This window comes from Penicillium chrysogenum (genome assembly GCF_028827035.1).
Source record: "Penicillium chrysogenum strain IBT 35668 chromosome Unknown utg000001l_segment0_segment0, whole genome shotgun sequence".
Classification (NCBI taxonomy): Eukaryota; Fungi; Ascomycota; class Eurotiomycetes; order Eurotiales; family Aspergillaceae; genus Penicillium; species Penicillium chrysogenum.
Window position 1 is genome coordinate 3,238,492 of NW_026622749.1, and position 14,514 is coordinate 3,253,005.

General features: G+C 47.3%; 4 protein-coding genes across 4 annotated transcripts; 1 reads left to right on the forward strand and 3 right to left on the reverse strand.

Annotated features, from left to right (window-relative positions):
- Positions 1–950: 950 nt before the first annotated feature.
- On the forward strand, positions 951–4,003 carry N7489_001299 (MCM DNA helicase complex subunit MCM6; the record flags this gene model as incomplete). The annotated part of the gene is made up of 4 exons (XM_056707054.1): positions 951–2,566; positions 2,622–2,757; positions 2,817–3,806; positions 3,884–4,003. The coding sequence occupies 4 exons, from the start codon at positions 951–953 to the stop codon at positions 4,001–4,003; spliced, it is 2,862 nt and encodes a 953-aa protein (XP_056571356.1).
- Positions 4,004–9,235: 5,232 nt separating this feature from the next.
- N7489_001300 (uncharacterized protein) lies at positions 9,236–10,258 on the reverse strand (the record flags this gene model as incomplete). Its single annotated transcript, XM_056707055.1, has 1 exon — positions 9,236–10,258. The coding sequence occupies one exon, from the start codon at positions 10,256–10,258 to the stop codon at positions 9,236–9,238; it is 1,023 nt and encodes a 340-aa protein (XP_056571357.1).
- Positions 10,259–12,120: 1,862 nt separating this feature from the next.
- Positions 12,121–12,837, reverse strand: N7489_001301 (uncharacterized protein; the record flags this gene model as incomplete). Its single annotated transcript, XM_056707056.1, has 2 exons — positions 12,121–12,546; positions 12,613–12,837. 2 exons carry the CDS (start codon positions 12,835–12,837, stop codon positions 12,121–12,123), a joined length of 651 nt encoding a protein of 216 aa, XP_056571358.1.
- Positions 12,838–12,843: 6 nt separating this feature from the next.
- N7489_001302 (uncharacterized protein) lies at positions 12,844–14,350 on the reverse strand (the record flags this gene model as incomplete). The annotated part of the gene is made up of 3 exons (XM_056707057.1): positions 12,844–12,850; positions 13,305–13,548; positions 13,672–14,350. The coding sequence occupies 3 exons, from the start codon at positions 14,348–14,350 to the stop codon at positions 12,844–12,846; spliced, it is 930 nt and encodes a 309-aa protein (XP_056571359.1).
- Positions 14,351–14,514: the final 164 nt, after the last annotated feature.

The window sequence follows — 14,514 nt, forward strand, 5'->3', positions numbered from 1 at the left end:
CGGGGGGAGAATAAGCTGTTATATAAGCGCCAAGCATCAACCATTTACCCAAATGGAGAAACCGGCACGGCAGCGTTAAACTCAACCTTGGAAGTTTAATGACCAGTTCACTCTCTGCCAAGGATCCAACTTAAGTATCCCCAATACCTTTTATAAAGGTAATTACATGTATTCTCTTGAAGGTTTAATATGTTGTTCATAAACGTACTCCGTACTTGTGGAATAACCTCAGATTTACGGAGTACATGGGTATTTCTTTTTCAAATATATATTACGTCGTACTCCGGAATGCGAAGTAGTACCCGGGATTTGAGATATATCAAATCACCTGGGCAAGACCCCCTTTACTCAACGATTGACAAATAAGGATATAAGACCGTGACCCTCAAGCAGGAGCCCACTTAAAATTATGACTCTTAGATTATTAGAATTGACAAATAGGTTGGCCCAAACTAACCAAACTGATCAACCCTGCAGTTTTTAAGGATATGCTACACTATTTGCTCTTGGATCATAGGTACGATTATATAAGATGAACGTGCTTTCCAAGCTTGTGGTTTAAAATTCAGCACCTACAACATAAGAGCTGACGTTTGTGTGCCCCCATATGAGCGGAAGTGGGGGCGCTAGGCAGAACACTCAAAAGTTATTTTGCTGCAAAATGCTGTGAAGATGAAGAGGACCTATTGCCTATATGGGTTAGCTTATTTTATTATATAAGGAAACCACTTAACGCGTCGGTACGGGATCAACTATTATTCCGGATACGCGTTCGCGTCGCGCCTTAGTTGCCCAAGGAGACCCGCGAAGGAGACCCACGAAAAACTAAGATAGCAAACTGAGTCTACGATATCATCTCTCCACATTCCCTTCTTTCCCCCTCCTTGAGACGTGAGAGCTTAATACGCTTTTCTCTGCCCTGGCCATTTTCAGGCCATTAGTCCTCTATCATGTCTTCCCTTTTCGACGCCGTGATCCAGTCCGAGCTGGGCTCTGCGCCTTCTCGTGATCAAAACCTCCGATCCGACAATTTGCCCAGTTCCCGACGTTCCGAAAGCAATGGCCCTATGAGTGATATGAATGCCTTCCCAGATGACCAAGTCGTCGGAGCGGGAAGCTCGGCAGTCAGCCGTATGCGGAATCCATATGCCCCTGGGCCCCCACCGGTGGTCGATGAGGCGGCCGAGAAAGTCCAGCAGGCATTTGAAGAGCTGCTCGAGTCATACATCGATGAACCCTCCTCTTCTGCACCGCCTTCATCGGGAGAGTTCCTTAGTGACAAGTATTATATTGCTCAGATCAAGGGGATGAAGAAATTCGAGCTCTCAACTCTCTACGTTGATTTCACACACATCCTTAATCCCGTCTTGGCAGATGCCATTGCCGGCCAATATTACCGATTCCAACCCTTCCTTACTAAGGGACTGCACAATCTCATCGCCAAGTACGAACCAGAATACTTCGTCTCCCATCGAATGACTGCCAGCGCCTCTTCGCGAGCCAGCACCTCGGTTGCCTCAGCGTATGCGGGCGTTTCAGATAACCCCGACCTCGAGCGTCTGATCCGCGAGAAGACTCGCCACCAGCAAACCGACAAATTGTTTGCCCTCGCATTTTACAACCTGCCTTTGGTTTCCAGACTGCGACAACTTCGGACGAATCAGATCGGAAAATTGCTTTCCGTCTCTGGAACTGTGACGAGAACTTCAGAAGTTAGACCAGAATTGTCTCTGGGAACTTTTATCTGTGAAGGTTGTAAGACTGTCGTCCCGAATGTTGAGCAGACTTTCAAGTATACGGAGCCAACAGAGTGCCCCAATAATACATGCGGCAACCGCGTGGGATGGCGCCTCGATATCGGAAAGAGTACATTTGTCGATTGGCAAAAGGTCAAGCTCCAGGAATCGTCGCACGAAATCCCGACTGGTAGTATGCCTCGCACAATGGATGTCATCTTGCGTGGTGAGATGGTTGATCGCGCCAAGGCCGGCGAACGTTGTATCTTTACAGGAACCTTGATTGTCGTTCCTGATGTCAGTCAATTGGGTCTGCCCGGTGTGCGCCCCGAGGCCGTCCGCGATAACAATTCCTTCCGGGGTAACGAGGTCGGTGGTAGCGGAGTCTCTGGATTGAAGTCGCTGGGCGTGCGCGATCTGACTTACCGATTGGCCTTCCTTTCTTGCATGGTTACCCCAGACACAACGACTCCTGGTCAGAGGCCGGAGCAGCAGCTGAGTGGCCAGTCCAATAATATCCTGGCTTCCTTGAACCAGAACCAGGAGGCTGATATTGGGGATGAATCAGCCCAAGAAGCTTTCCTGCAAAGTCTTACCCCGGCTGAAGTCCAGGATCTCAAGCGATTAGTACACTCCGATTATATTTACTCCCGGCTTGTGGACTCGATTGCCCCCATGATCTGGGGTCATCGCCAAATCAAGAAAGGTCTGCTTTTGCAGTTGATTGGTGGTGTCAGCAAGTCGACATCGATTGAGAGCATGAAACTTCGTGGTGATATCAACATCTGTATTGTTGGTGATCCGTCCACCAGTAAGAGTCAGTTCTTGAAGTAAGTTTTGCCAACTTCTCCCACATAGATATTAGTTACTGACATGGCTCCTCAGATATGTCTGCTCACTGCACCCCCGTGCTGTATACACCAGCGGTAAAGCCTCTTCAGCGGCGGGTTTGACCGCTTCAGTTGTGAAGGACCCCGAGACAGGCGAATTCACCATCGAAGCTGGTGCACTGATGCTTGCGGTATGTTCCAAATCTGGCTCCAATTGAGTGTGGCTCCATTTCTGACATTTCCCTTATAGAACGGTGGTGGTATTTGTGCCATCGACGAGTTCGACAAAATGGATATCGCCGATCAGGTCGCTATTCACGAAGCCATGGAACAGCAGACAATCTCTATTGCCAAGGCCGGTATCCATACTACTCTCAATGCTCGTGCATCCATCCTGGCTGCCGCCAACCCCGTGAATGGTCGCTACGACCCGAAACAAACCCTTCGGAACAACTTGAATTTCAGCGCTCCCATTATGAGTCGTTTCGATGTGTTCTTTGTTATCCGTGATGATCCAAAGGAGTCTGTTGACCGCAGTTTAGCCGAGCACATTGTCAACGTGCACATGAACCGCGATGAGGCTGTTGAGCCTGAGCTGAGCACAGAACAACTGCAGCGCTACATCCGGTTCGCACGCACCTTCCGCCCCGTCTTCACTGACGAGGCGAAGGCACTGCTGGTCGAGAAATACAAGGAGCTGCGCTCCAACGACGCCCAGGGAGGTGTGGGCCGCTCTTCATACCGTATCACCGTTCGTCAGCTCGAATCTTTGATCCGTTTGTCCGAGGCTGTCGCCAAGGCCAACTGTGTCGAGGAGGTCATTCCTAAGTTCGTCATCGAGGCATACGATCTTCTTCGTCAGAGTATCGTGACTGTTGAGAAAGACGATGTTGAAATTGAAGATGATGTGCCTAGTCGCACCAACGACGCCGATGAGGACCAGGAGATGGCCGATGGTGACAACGAGGGTGACAGCCCTATGCGCGACGTCGCAGAGCCTGCTCAAGCCCCTGCTCAGCCGGAACGCCAGAAGACCAAGATCACTTATGACAAGTACGCCAAAATCCTGAACCAGATCGTCAGGCGGGTACACGAGGACGAGGTGAACTCGGGTGAAGGTGTCGAACAAGAAGATCTTGTACTTTGGTATTTGGAGCAAATTGAGGGTGAACTCAACACTGAAGAGGATTATGAGCGCGAGCGCGAGTTGGCAGGCAAGGTTTTGAAACGCATGGTCAAGGTTAGTCGCCCCTCCTTTGCTATGGCAATATCTATATATCCCACCAAGTACATGTCACTAACAAAGCTATTCTATAGGACAAAATCCTGCTACGTATTTCCGGCTCTGGTCTCACAGATGGAACTGAGAATGCCCATCAAATTGACGGAAAGATCCTTTTCGTCATGCATCCCGATTGTGCGTTCGAGGAGATGTGAGATGAGATTGTACTTTTTATCGCTTGATTACGTTCTTTTTCTTTATTTCATACTGTCCGTATTTCAGGGCTGGGCTATGTTGAGCATTTTCAATGGGTTAAATAGAAGGAGTCAGGGGTTATGAGTGACGATATCCGTTTAGTTGCGTCTTATGTTTGATAGGACATGAATGATACTGAATTCAAATGTTAAAATACATTATTCCAATGCTGTTCATTTCTGTTCAATTCCATACCTAGGTAGTACACGCAGTCCACAGGGTGAGAAAGTCAGTCTCTCGGAATCTATGAGGAGGAAACGACATCCAAAAGAAAGACATAAAAAGAAATCTTGGAGATAGCATCTTGGCCAAGAGGATCAAGACAAGCCACACTTGTCATGAGCGGAAACGAAGTCATATTGTCCGCGAGATCAGCGCACGTTCTCTGATGATACGCTTGTCGCGTCGCTACCTCATGCTCCAATACTTGAGCTTTGTGAGGACTATTACAGCGGAAGGGTATGATAGGGACTATCGGGTATGTTAGCGAAGCTTCAATGCCAGCGGAGCAAGAAGTAACGACCGGCGTGCTGTACGATTTTCTAAGTTCATGTTGGCTGCACCCTGTGTGGACAAGCCTGCCATATATCAAGAAGGCAAGGAGAAGCTGATGACAATAGACCTTGATCTAAATATATATATATCTAGGTGTAGTGAGCCACATGATAGCGGGGGACATTAGGAAATCGACAAGTGTTGACTCTCTTTCCGGGGCATCTAAAGGTATTTATAACTTGTTAGAGAATCTCCCCTAGATGGAATGATGATTCATGTCATGCAGACTGAGCTCTTTCAGTTTGCTTGTCCTTTGTTAGTGCAGGCCTTTATAAAGGCCCTACTTTGCTATTTGCATAGCAAGAGTTTCTTCCTCCTCCATCTCCCTGGTAGCACGTAGCCTCAAGATAATTCAAAGTTGATGCTGTACTACGCAAGCACGTCGTAAGTGTGCCCTAATATCTACTCTGTGAACGGCTCTTCCAGCGCGTTCATTAAACTTCTAAGGGCAACCCGACCCCATTGTTCTCACTATATATTGTAGTGGGGGACTATGTCCTCACTACCCATTGGCCCCACCTATCCATTCTTTTTGTCGCAAGTCTTGTTAATCATGTATGTACAAAGGTTTACGAGTAGCAAACAGATACAGATTGAGAGATTACATTCATCCACCTCTCTGAATTCACTTCTTGGACGCAAGTCCGGGTCTCCTGTACATACATGTCTTCATGTTGGTAGGTGCAAAGCAAAATTACGCGTGCTGAATCGACCCCTATGCCAGAGAGCATACACCCTTCAGCGTCCCCCTCTTCAAAATCTATGCATCTTTCATTCCTTGGTGTTTATCATGACACTCCAGTTTTTATACAGAACTATAGCATTTAATCGACATGACAGTGCTTCCTAAAACCTTTATATTTATGTACACTAGGCAAATATTGGGTTTCATTTAACAGAACATTGTGAGAATCAAGCGTTTTCATGAATTACAAATCCCCTTCTTTTATACATCCAACCTTCAGCATCTGCCTTGTCTCCTCCCGCTTCTTAGGATGTCACATGCCAAGATGGACTGTACCACGTTGTACAGCAGTGTATAGCCGCTAGTGCGCCACGTCGATATCAAATCTTGACCTTCCACACCACTAATATACTATTGCCTCCTTTGTACAAGTTCTAGTAATTAGAGATTTCGGTCATTTTGAAGAGGAATCGGCGTTGTCAATGGTCTCTACAGTGCGAACTATGTGAGGCCTCCTAACTAGATGCCCTAGATCGGCTATACTCCATACTCCAGCCATGTTGGTGGTCATTACCGGTATGGGAAGGGAGGCGGTTATTCATATCCTCCAACAACGTCCTAGGTATGTGATTCAAATTCTCAGAAGTCACAGTTCGTTATAAGCCAACAATAATAACAAAAAAGCTTTGGTAGTTCAGTGGTAGAATACTACTCTTCCAGTCTCAATTCTTTGAGTTGATAAGTAGTGGCCGGGGTTCGATTCCCCGTCAATGCATCAAGTTTCTTCAATATTTTTGAAAACAATTCTTTTTTTAATGACTTCAACTATACTTTGAATAACTGATGTTTTTTTCTGCTAGAAAAAATATAGGGTTTGCACAGTTATTGCCTGAGAACTACATATGTACATATATGCCATCGGAATGTATAACATACCAAATTCCGATCGATGCATAGCAATCCTGGGAAGGTACTAACTACTCCTATGATCACCTAGACATGGTTGGCTCATGATTCAATATTATAGTTGAACTAAAAATCTTTACTATACCACCTAGAATTTCCTAGAATAGCTAGTTAATCCTAGGAGTCTAACTATTAAGCTTCAATCTACCAACTTTATAGGAAAGCCTGTATATGTATGTAGCTTAGTGAGGTTGCTTGTCTTTCAACTGCATAACAAATATTCTCCTATACCTCACTCTTTATTAATGAGACGCCTTCGAGTTTATTGTGCTATATCGTACGCCGTACATCACGAACACCCCAATTATACATAAGTACAATTCATGTTCTTTTGTACTATACAATAGTACCGAGTACTACGTGTGCATGTGACACGTAGGTACTTTTGTCGGGACCGAGGTTACTGATACAACCTGGTCTATTCTGTCACTTACCCCGTATTTAATTCAAAGACCCAAAACACCCTCTTCCCCTCCAAGCTTGTTTGGAGTGGGTTTGACCTTTTAACAATCAAATATCCGCACAAAGGGTTATGCTGTGTATCATCACAGCATGTACAGGGACAAAGATTTCATTACGCCACATTTTATATATCACATCCAGAAGTACCAGTATCCCCCTGAAACCATTGTAATAATGGAAATGAGAAGAATCTTCCCTGCTAGCAAGCTAGGAGAATCCTGCGACCTTACCAAGGAGGGCAGGAGTTTAATATAGGGTATGCGCCTTTGTTCACATCCATCCTTGTGAGCTCACCACCAAGTAGTAATTAGAGGAAGGCTGCCGTCAAATTCATCGAAGAGATCCTTGTCTTCCGGGACTAATTGGCGCCATCCGGTAAGATCCCGCGATGGCTTGCTTGGCTTGCTATGTCCTTTAGCACCTGTCAATTCGGGGCTAGTGGGGGTGGGGATAATACAAATTGCAAATACAAAATTTCACTGGTACTTGTGCTTACTTTTGTTTACTTCTGAGATGAAGACTGAAAATGTATCATAGAATCTCCTACTAAAGTGGTAGGGCACATTTCTGTATGTATATATGTATAGTGTGTCGTATTTCGCACAGCATAACCTCATCTGAAATCACTTCTACCGTGTCATTCTCCTTTAACCCACTCTCTCCTGCATTGTATGTTGTACTTCTGTCCCGCGAGGAGAAAAAGAAAAAAAAAAAAAAAAAAAAAAAAGGTGGAATAATTATCCACGCCCAAAAACGAAGTTGACAGCGAATTGATCGGCAAGGAGACGGGCGGGGGCTTAATACGGAGTATTGATTTACTATACTGTATGTATTAATATCATAAGGAAGCAGAGTGCTTTCACGTTAAGTATCTTAATATATGTTAAACTTCACCTAGACTTGAATTGTATCCAATATACTTAGAACTCATGCTTAAAGTGAGACACTGTCTCCTAAGGGAGGCTTAGTGATAGAGACTCTCGATGTCTATGGAATGAGAAGGAAAGAATACATGGATACAGACTGTACATATGTATTCAAAGATATGATTGAGTTACGGTGTCCTCCGTACTTTCGTATATTCGAGAAGCAACATCCCTGCACTTGCATCCTGACAGGTGGGAGCCACACACTTTGTCCTCCGTACACCTTATAATATTATTATTTCAGCTGCATAAATCCATGGATGTGTCTAGACCATACGCATGGTATATCATGTCCACGCACACACCGAAAACTAGATTAAAGTCTTTCCTTTTTAGTACAATATAGCATGTCTTAGTTGAATCGCCTCTAAAACATGCATGTAGAAAGATTCGTACATTGCCATTCGTACTTCGTACTATAGAGAAAAATAAGGCTTTACCGCGCTACGCATGAACCTTCAATGTGTCGCATAATGTCCATTGTATTTCATGCTCCGCAGCATATGCCATGCATGCAAACTGTGCACATCCTCGAAGGCAACTTGTATGTGAAACATAGTAAGTTGCCGCCTCAACCCTCGTGGAGACCGAACGTGCCCAGGTGCCGAGGTGGGAAAACACCGATCTAAGCAATGAGCCCACCCTTGGACACGGGTGATACTCCATCTGTTAGAGCATAACATAATATTGGACAAACCTTGGAAGAGTTGAAGTTTTCCAAGGTCCACTTGTAATCTCCGTACTCTTATTACCAGACTGTTTACTTAATTGGGACAGAGTTCCAAGGTTGGGTATCAATGGCTCCCGGACCCCACAATATGGAGAGTGGCGACTTGACTTGGCAAATCATCCAGGTTCTCTTCCCGTAGAGACAGGGGGATGGCAACGGTCATGCATTGGGTCATAGCTGCATTCAGAGGACTACGTATGTCTAGGATTATTACAGGGAAGTCGAGGCAATTTAAATTCATTTGTATCCTTCACATTAATTGGCGGACACGCGACTCAATGGGTCATGGAATGTCGCTGTTGCGTCTTCAATGTACGGAGTACATAGTACAGTTATTTGATTATATGTTGGATGTTGTAGAGGATCCTATATGCATGCAAGCTTGACAATGGAGCTGAAAAATCCACAAAAGTCAAATTCCTGCCCATAAATGTGTACTGAGAATGGATCAAGGTAATGAACGCTGGGGACAGAAGCAGGTAAAATAATAATAAAAACGCCGGTTTCAACGCCGTGCTCCCTTGGGAATGAGTCATGAGCTGATGCAAGAGACAGACAGGAGATATGTACCCCAAACAACGGCAATATTGAAAACAAAGTGCTCAAAGACAGTAAGAAGGAGCAAAATATCGATCGCAAACAAGGGAATGAATGGTGTAATTGGTATGCGCGCCCCCTCCATAACTGCAAGTCAGGTCGCAATCAAAGATGCAGAAACGCCAAAAATAAAAATAAAAAGGCCGATCAGAGAGAAAGAAATGGTCTCAACAGATCAAAGGTATCAACTGGCTGTAATCATTTTGCTGGAAGGGTTTCAACACACGCTAAATCGCTAATATGACGGTTAAGTGGTGGCTGGTGCCAGTGTTTACGCTCGCATCCGGGAGGATCGGAATGCAGATAGGTCAAGCGACTCAGCCGAGAGAGACGAGTTATCATCGACTTCAATGGTGCCTGCCGCCATCGAGGGCTTGCTCGCAGCAATAGCAGCAACCTTTGCGAGTCGCGCCGCGGAGGGAGTAGGGGGCGGTTTGGGAGGTCCTTCTTCCGCCGTCCCTTCTTGCTGTTTTTGCTCGTGCTCTTCTTGCTGCTTCTTTTCGGCCATGATACGGTCGACTTCGTTAATAGCCGCCTCGAGTAGCATCTTGAACTTCTCCTCCACCCCGTCCAGTTCCGTTCCGCAGTCGCCAGATCGAAGGACCTGATAAGCTGCCGTCTCGCAAAGCGAGTGAGCAAGTTCCAGTTGCTTGTCTGCAAAGTCAAAAGGCGAGTCTTTCCGAAGTGCGGTAGTCCCAGAGACACCGACAAGTCCAGCGGTGGTCCTGGTGCTGCGAACACAAGAGAGTGGCCCTGTCTGTCCCAGTCCACTTGGCATATTCATGCCTTTGCTCAACAGGCCCGCGCGAAGCCCTGTACGTGGCATCAATGCCATCTGCCCTCGCCTGATGTTGTTCCTGGCCACTCCTATATCACGTACGATCGTCTCAAGCGTCTGCTGCGTATGGCCATCATACTCAATGATGACATTGTGCCGTGTGCTTACCAACGTGTTGTATTCTTCATTGGACTCGACTGACGGGGCCTCATCTGTGGTGCGCTTGCGGCCTGAACGTTGACCTTGCTCGGGCGCATCCTGTGGTGTCTCAATCGCCACAGGCTCTGGGCTGGGACCCTTTCTTTGTGCGATTGGAACGAGGTCATCGGTATGAATGGAGCAAACAGAGCTGTTTTTCCGTCGGCGGGGCTTGAAGTTTGCGTGACGTCGGTAAGCTTCCGAGTATTCACCGTGTTTCTTGTGGGTATGTGTAGCAAGCTCTGAGACGCGATTGATCCATGCAGGGAGGTTGTCTTTCATGTGGGTGAAGGCCCCTAGAGCATCCATTGATGCCATGGCCGTGATAACAAATATTCGATTGTTGGATCCCCTGGGCTCGTCACGTTTTCACAGCTGGAGATCAAAGGAATCGACGGTCAAAATATTATATTGGAGTAGGTGCTTCTGGTGTTCGTTTCGTCATAAATCGTGAGTTCCGCCGGAATCGTAAGTGTTTGCGGAGAGACAAAGTTGCGCCACGGAGAAGGTCGATCGCGGTGCGGGAGTGGAAGAGAAGGGTTTCTTTAGTAGCCCCTCAATGATGAGTTGTGCGTTGAATATGATCTGCAGTTAAAAATGCAAGTAACGGTGAAGCAGAGAGTCAGGAGAGGGGAAGTGAAGGGAAAGGAAAGAATGGGAATCGAGAAATCGAAGAATAGGATTGGTATGATACCAGTATGGTAATTACTTTGTTTTGTGGGCCTACAAATTTGTAAGAAAATTCATATGGGGCTAGGCGGTTTCGGTATGGAAAAGACACCCCCTGTGTGATGTACTTTGGATTTGATAGCCGGAATCCTGCACCCTCCTAGGGCCAACTGCAGCAACTTCTGTTCTTACTGAATTATAGGTGATTGGATCAGAAAATACTTGAGAAGCGGTGAGGGAGGATTTGCTGCATGTGTCAGTGTCGGTTTATGCAGACTAAGAGTACGTAGTGTTGCCCTAGGGGACTGAGTGGATGGAGTACTTCGTACAACACCACTACTTTAGCTTGCTCTACGGAGTATGTATATTGAATGTCGTTGTTGACCATTGGACGTAACAAGTCTTGCATGGAGTCCAAAAGCTTTTATGATGATCAGTGTGACAGAAGATCCTGATCAGAGAACCACTGCATCCAAGCCACCCATTCTTCGGAAAGTCGAGTCTCCCGGCAACGGAAAGACAGGAAAGTCGGGATATTCCTTGGAGACTGTTAAATCAGACCAGGCCGAGCAGCAAAAAGAGTCTACTCTAATTTGACAAAAAGAACACTATGTTTTAAAGACATCAACACACGGGTACCTTTCCTAAAGGAGGGGTTTGACACGTAACGGCCGCTTGTTCCTTTCGGGGACCAAAAACCGGGGACTCGGGGATCACGGGGATCACGGGGATCACGGGGAATACGGGGAATACGAAAATACGGTGTACTGCGAAAATCGAATACCACCCTTGGAAACATTTGAGACTCTGGGACTATTGGGAACCGGACGATCCCTCCCGCGGAAGACCCGGGAGAGTCCGTGGTTGGAGGCCGGGGGACCCACTGATAGGTGGTTGGCTGATCGGTGTAAATCCAGTATTGTAAACTTGCTCTGCACATTCGCTAAAAATGTAAATGTACAGAGTACGGAGTATAGTACTGGGTACTTCCCTGCTCTCATATCAGTCCCCGACTGCTCTGAAATAATATTTTACAACACATAAAGACTGAAGTTTCAAGGTCTAGGCTTAGCATGTGACCTACACCAATCTTGCTGGGAACTCTAGTGTCCAACATTGGGCTAAAATCATTATAGGCTACAAATACGGAGTCTACATGTCGAATTTATAGGGCTTGACGCTTACAGGGGAACAACTCGACTTCGAAAATCCATGGATTAAGTGCGTGGCCAGGAACGCCAGGAACGCCAGGAACACCGTTGCTCGAAAACAGACCAAACCAATCCATGGGTGCCGACCAGGCTCACGTGGCTTCAAGCCACGTGAGAAACCCCTCAAGCACGTCCCATATCAGGGACCGAAACATTTCCTTCTCATATGAAAACCTGTACTCCGTAGAACTCCACCAAATAACATCTCAACCGACCGCGAACATCCTCTCCGAACGCATGAGAGCCAAAGAAACCCGGACCAGGACGTTGGAAAGGTGCGATGATAGACGTTGAGAATGCTTAACGACCAGAGCGGGCCCAACACTGGATCCAGCCCTCAACAGTGTTCTGGATAGTCTGGCTAGAGGCCTGGACGTCGCGGTGAGCTTCGTCGAGGCTCTCCACGCTCTCCTGGGGGACCTGGAGGTTGCCGGCCATGACATCGCGGAGAGCTTCGTCGAAAGTCCGCATGCGCTCCTGGAGCTCCCGGAGCTTGTCATGAAGCTTGTTGGCGAAAACTTGGTTCACGGACATGGTAGAGGCAGCATGGAGACCGTCATCGGGAAAGTTCGGGGCTGCTTCCTGAGACACTTCCTGAGACACGGCGGCGGTGGACTTGGCACGGGGAGTACGCTTGGTGGGTTTCTTGACCACCGGCTTCTGCTCGGGCTCAGAGGGCACAGAAGAAAGAGCGTCGCTGGAGTCGGCGGGGGCGGGACTCATCTCCTACATCCATCTGTTAGCTTTGTGACAAAGCTAATAAGCAGTCACAGGCAGGTCTATGTTACATACCTTGGACTTCGCCTCAGCGGCCTTGCGGCGACCTCGGGTGGCAGCACCAGGAGCCTCGACAGGGGCAGGAGTGGCAGCTGGGGTGGGGACCGCGGCGGGAGCGGGTGGGGAAGACATGCTGGCGCGAATGGCTGAAGCCTCGGCGACCTTCACGGGTTGGATACGGTGGATGCACCGCTTCTTCTTAGCTTTACAGTCAGCACAGGCAGGGTTATCGTTAGGCATCTTGAGTCAGACACTGTTCGAACGGGTCTGTGGTCAGCAGGATGTTGGGATAAAGCGGGTGAAGAGATCAAGGTCTGAAGGAAGTTACTTTTTGCTAATGATATGGGGTGAGATGAGAAATGATGTCGTGCGTGTGACCTCTTTGAGCGCTGTAGTCGAGTTGCGACAGGTGTGCAAAAAGGAAAGTTCTTTTACGTGGGCGACAGCGAGAAAGCAGAATACCGACGAAGTATCAGACCAAACAGTTTCTGCCACTCCGCACTCCCCAAGACAAAGATCCTATTTCCTTTTGGAGATATTCTATTGAAGCATATAGATATAGACTCTCATAATTCCAAGATGGAACCTTCTTAGGTAGTTAGATATCATGCAAATATCAAAACAATATAACTAGCGATTACATCTTATCTGGCTACAAGTTATTAGAATGTAGAAAAGAGACGCCTTTGCAGTATACCTATGATCACGGCCACAACTCCATTTCATTCCAAGATCCATTGCTTCCATCAATCAACGTCCAATTCCATCTTTTGCCGTTCTCTTGATCAGTAAGGTCTAAACGCTCAACCTCCTGGGGCCGAATGACGACTACTCGGAAATTTGCCCGTGCAACAGGGTCATGGAGGTCCGTGACGTTTTGACCCAATTTGAAATCCAGTTGGCTAGGAGTTGAGGACCTAGGTTGTCCAGGGGGAGGGTTTCGGAATGAACCTAGATCCCAAGTCAGTATGAGCCTGAGCTGGTGATGACAAGCAGACAGGGATATTCAATGAGCATAAGATACATGTAGGGATAAAGCACCTGCACGCGAGAGACGAGATAGAGACAACGTACCTCTTGCGATAGGGGAGTGGTTTGCAAAGTACTTTGTGACAGCCTTCTCCCATGTCCACTTCGCAATGTCAACGTCATTATCCCCCTTAACCCTCAATGCTTTTCTTATCTCGTTTCGGGATGTCTTCTCTTCCTCTGCATCTTCTCCACTTGGGTTGCCAATTGCATATGCTGTCCCCTTGATACGCCATTGAGTCATGAGATCTTTCAGCCAGAACACAGCCTCAATCGCATGATGGGAGGACTCCAGTTGAGGAAGCTTGTCCATTCGAGCATCAGTGGTAAATGTCAGCATGTCACTTTCGAATACGGGCGGATTACCACCGTCTTCCACCTGTTGATCCATAGCTTCCTGGCCCTGAGGATGAAGCTCGAGCTCTGGGAAGAAACCACGACAGCCACAAGTCCGCAGGCGAGGTACAGGACGTTGTTGGGCATTGTAGCCAATTGTTGCAATCGTGAATTCATATCCAGGTGTTTGTTCCAGATGAGAATGAAGGAGATCGCGCCACGGGGCACGCTGTGGGTTCTCTGACGGTATGCCCATTGTGACAGCCTTTGTCGAGAGACTCAAAGAGCGACCGGGAGAGTTTCTGCTGTGTACTTGGATTGCACTAAGGCGCCGTAGGGCCGCCCGCAGAGAGCTTTGGTGGCTGGCAGAAGCGGAAGCGGGAACCATATGATAGTACTGAAGGTCTTAGCCTCTCGCAAATGCGAACGACTGGATTGGTGGGGGTAGAGCTGATATGCAGCCGCACTCAGCCTGCACGGTGAGACAGTAATAGGGGGAAATGTTAATTTGGTGTTGCACATGCATATGCCAAGGTTGTATGAAGCAAACCT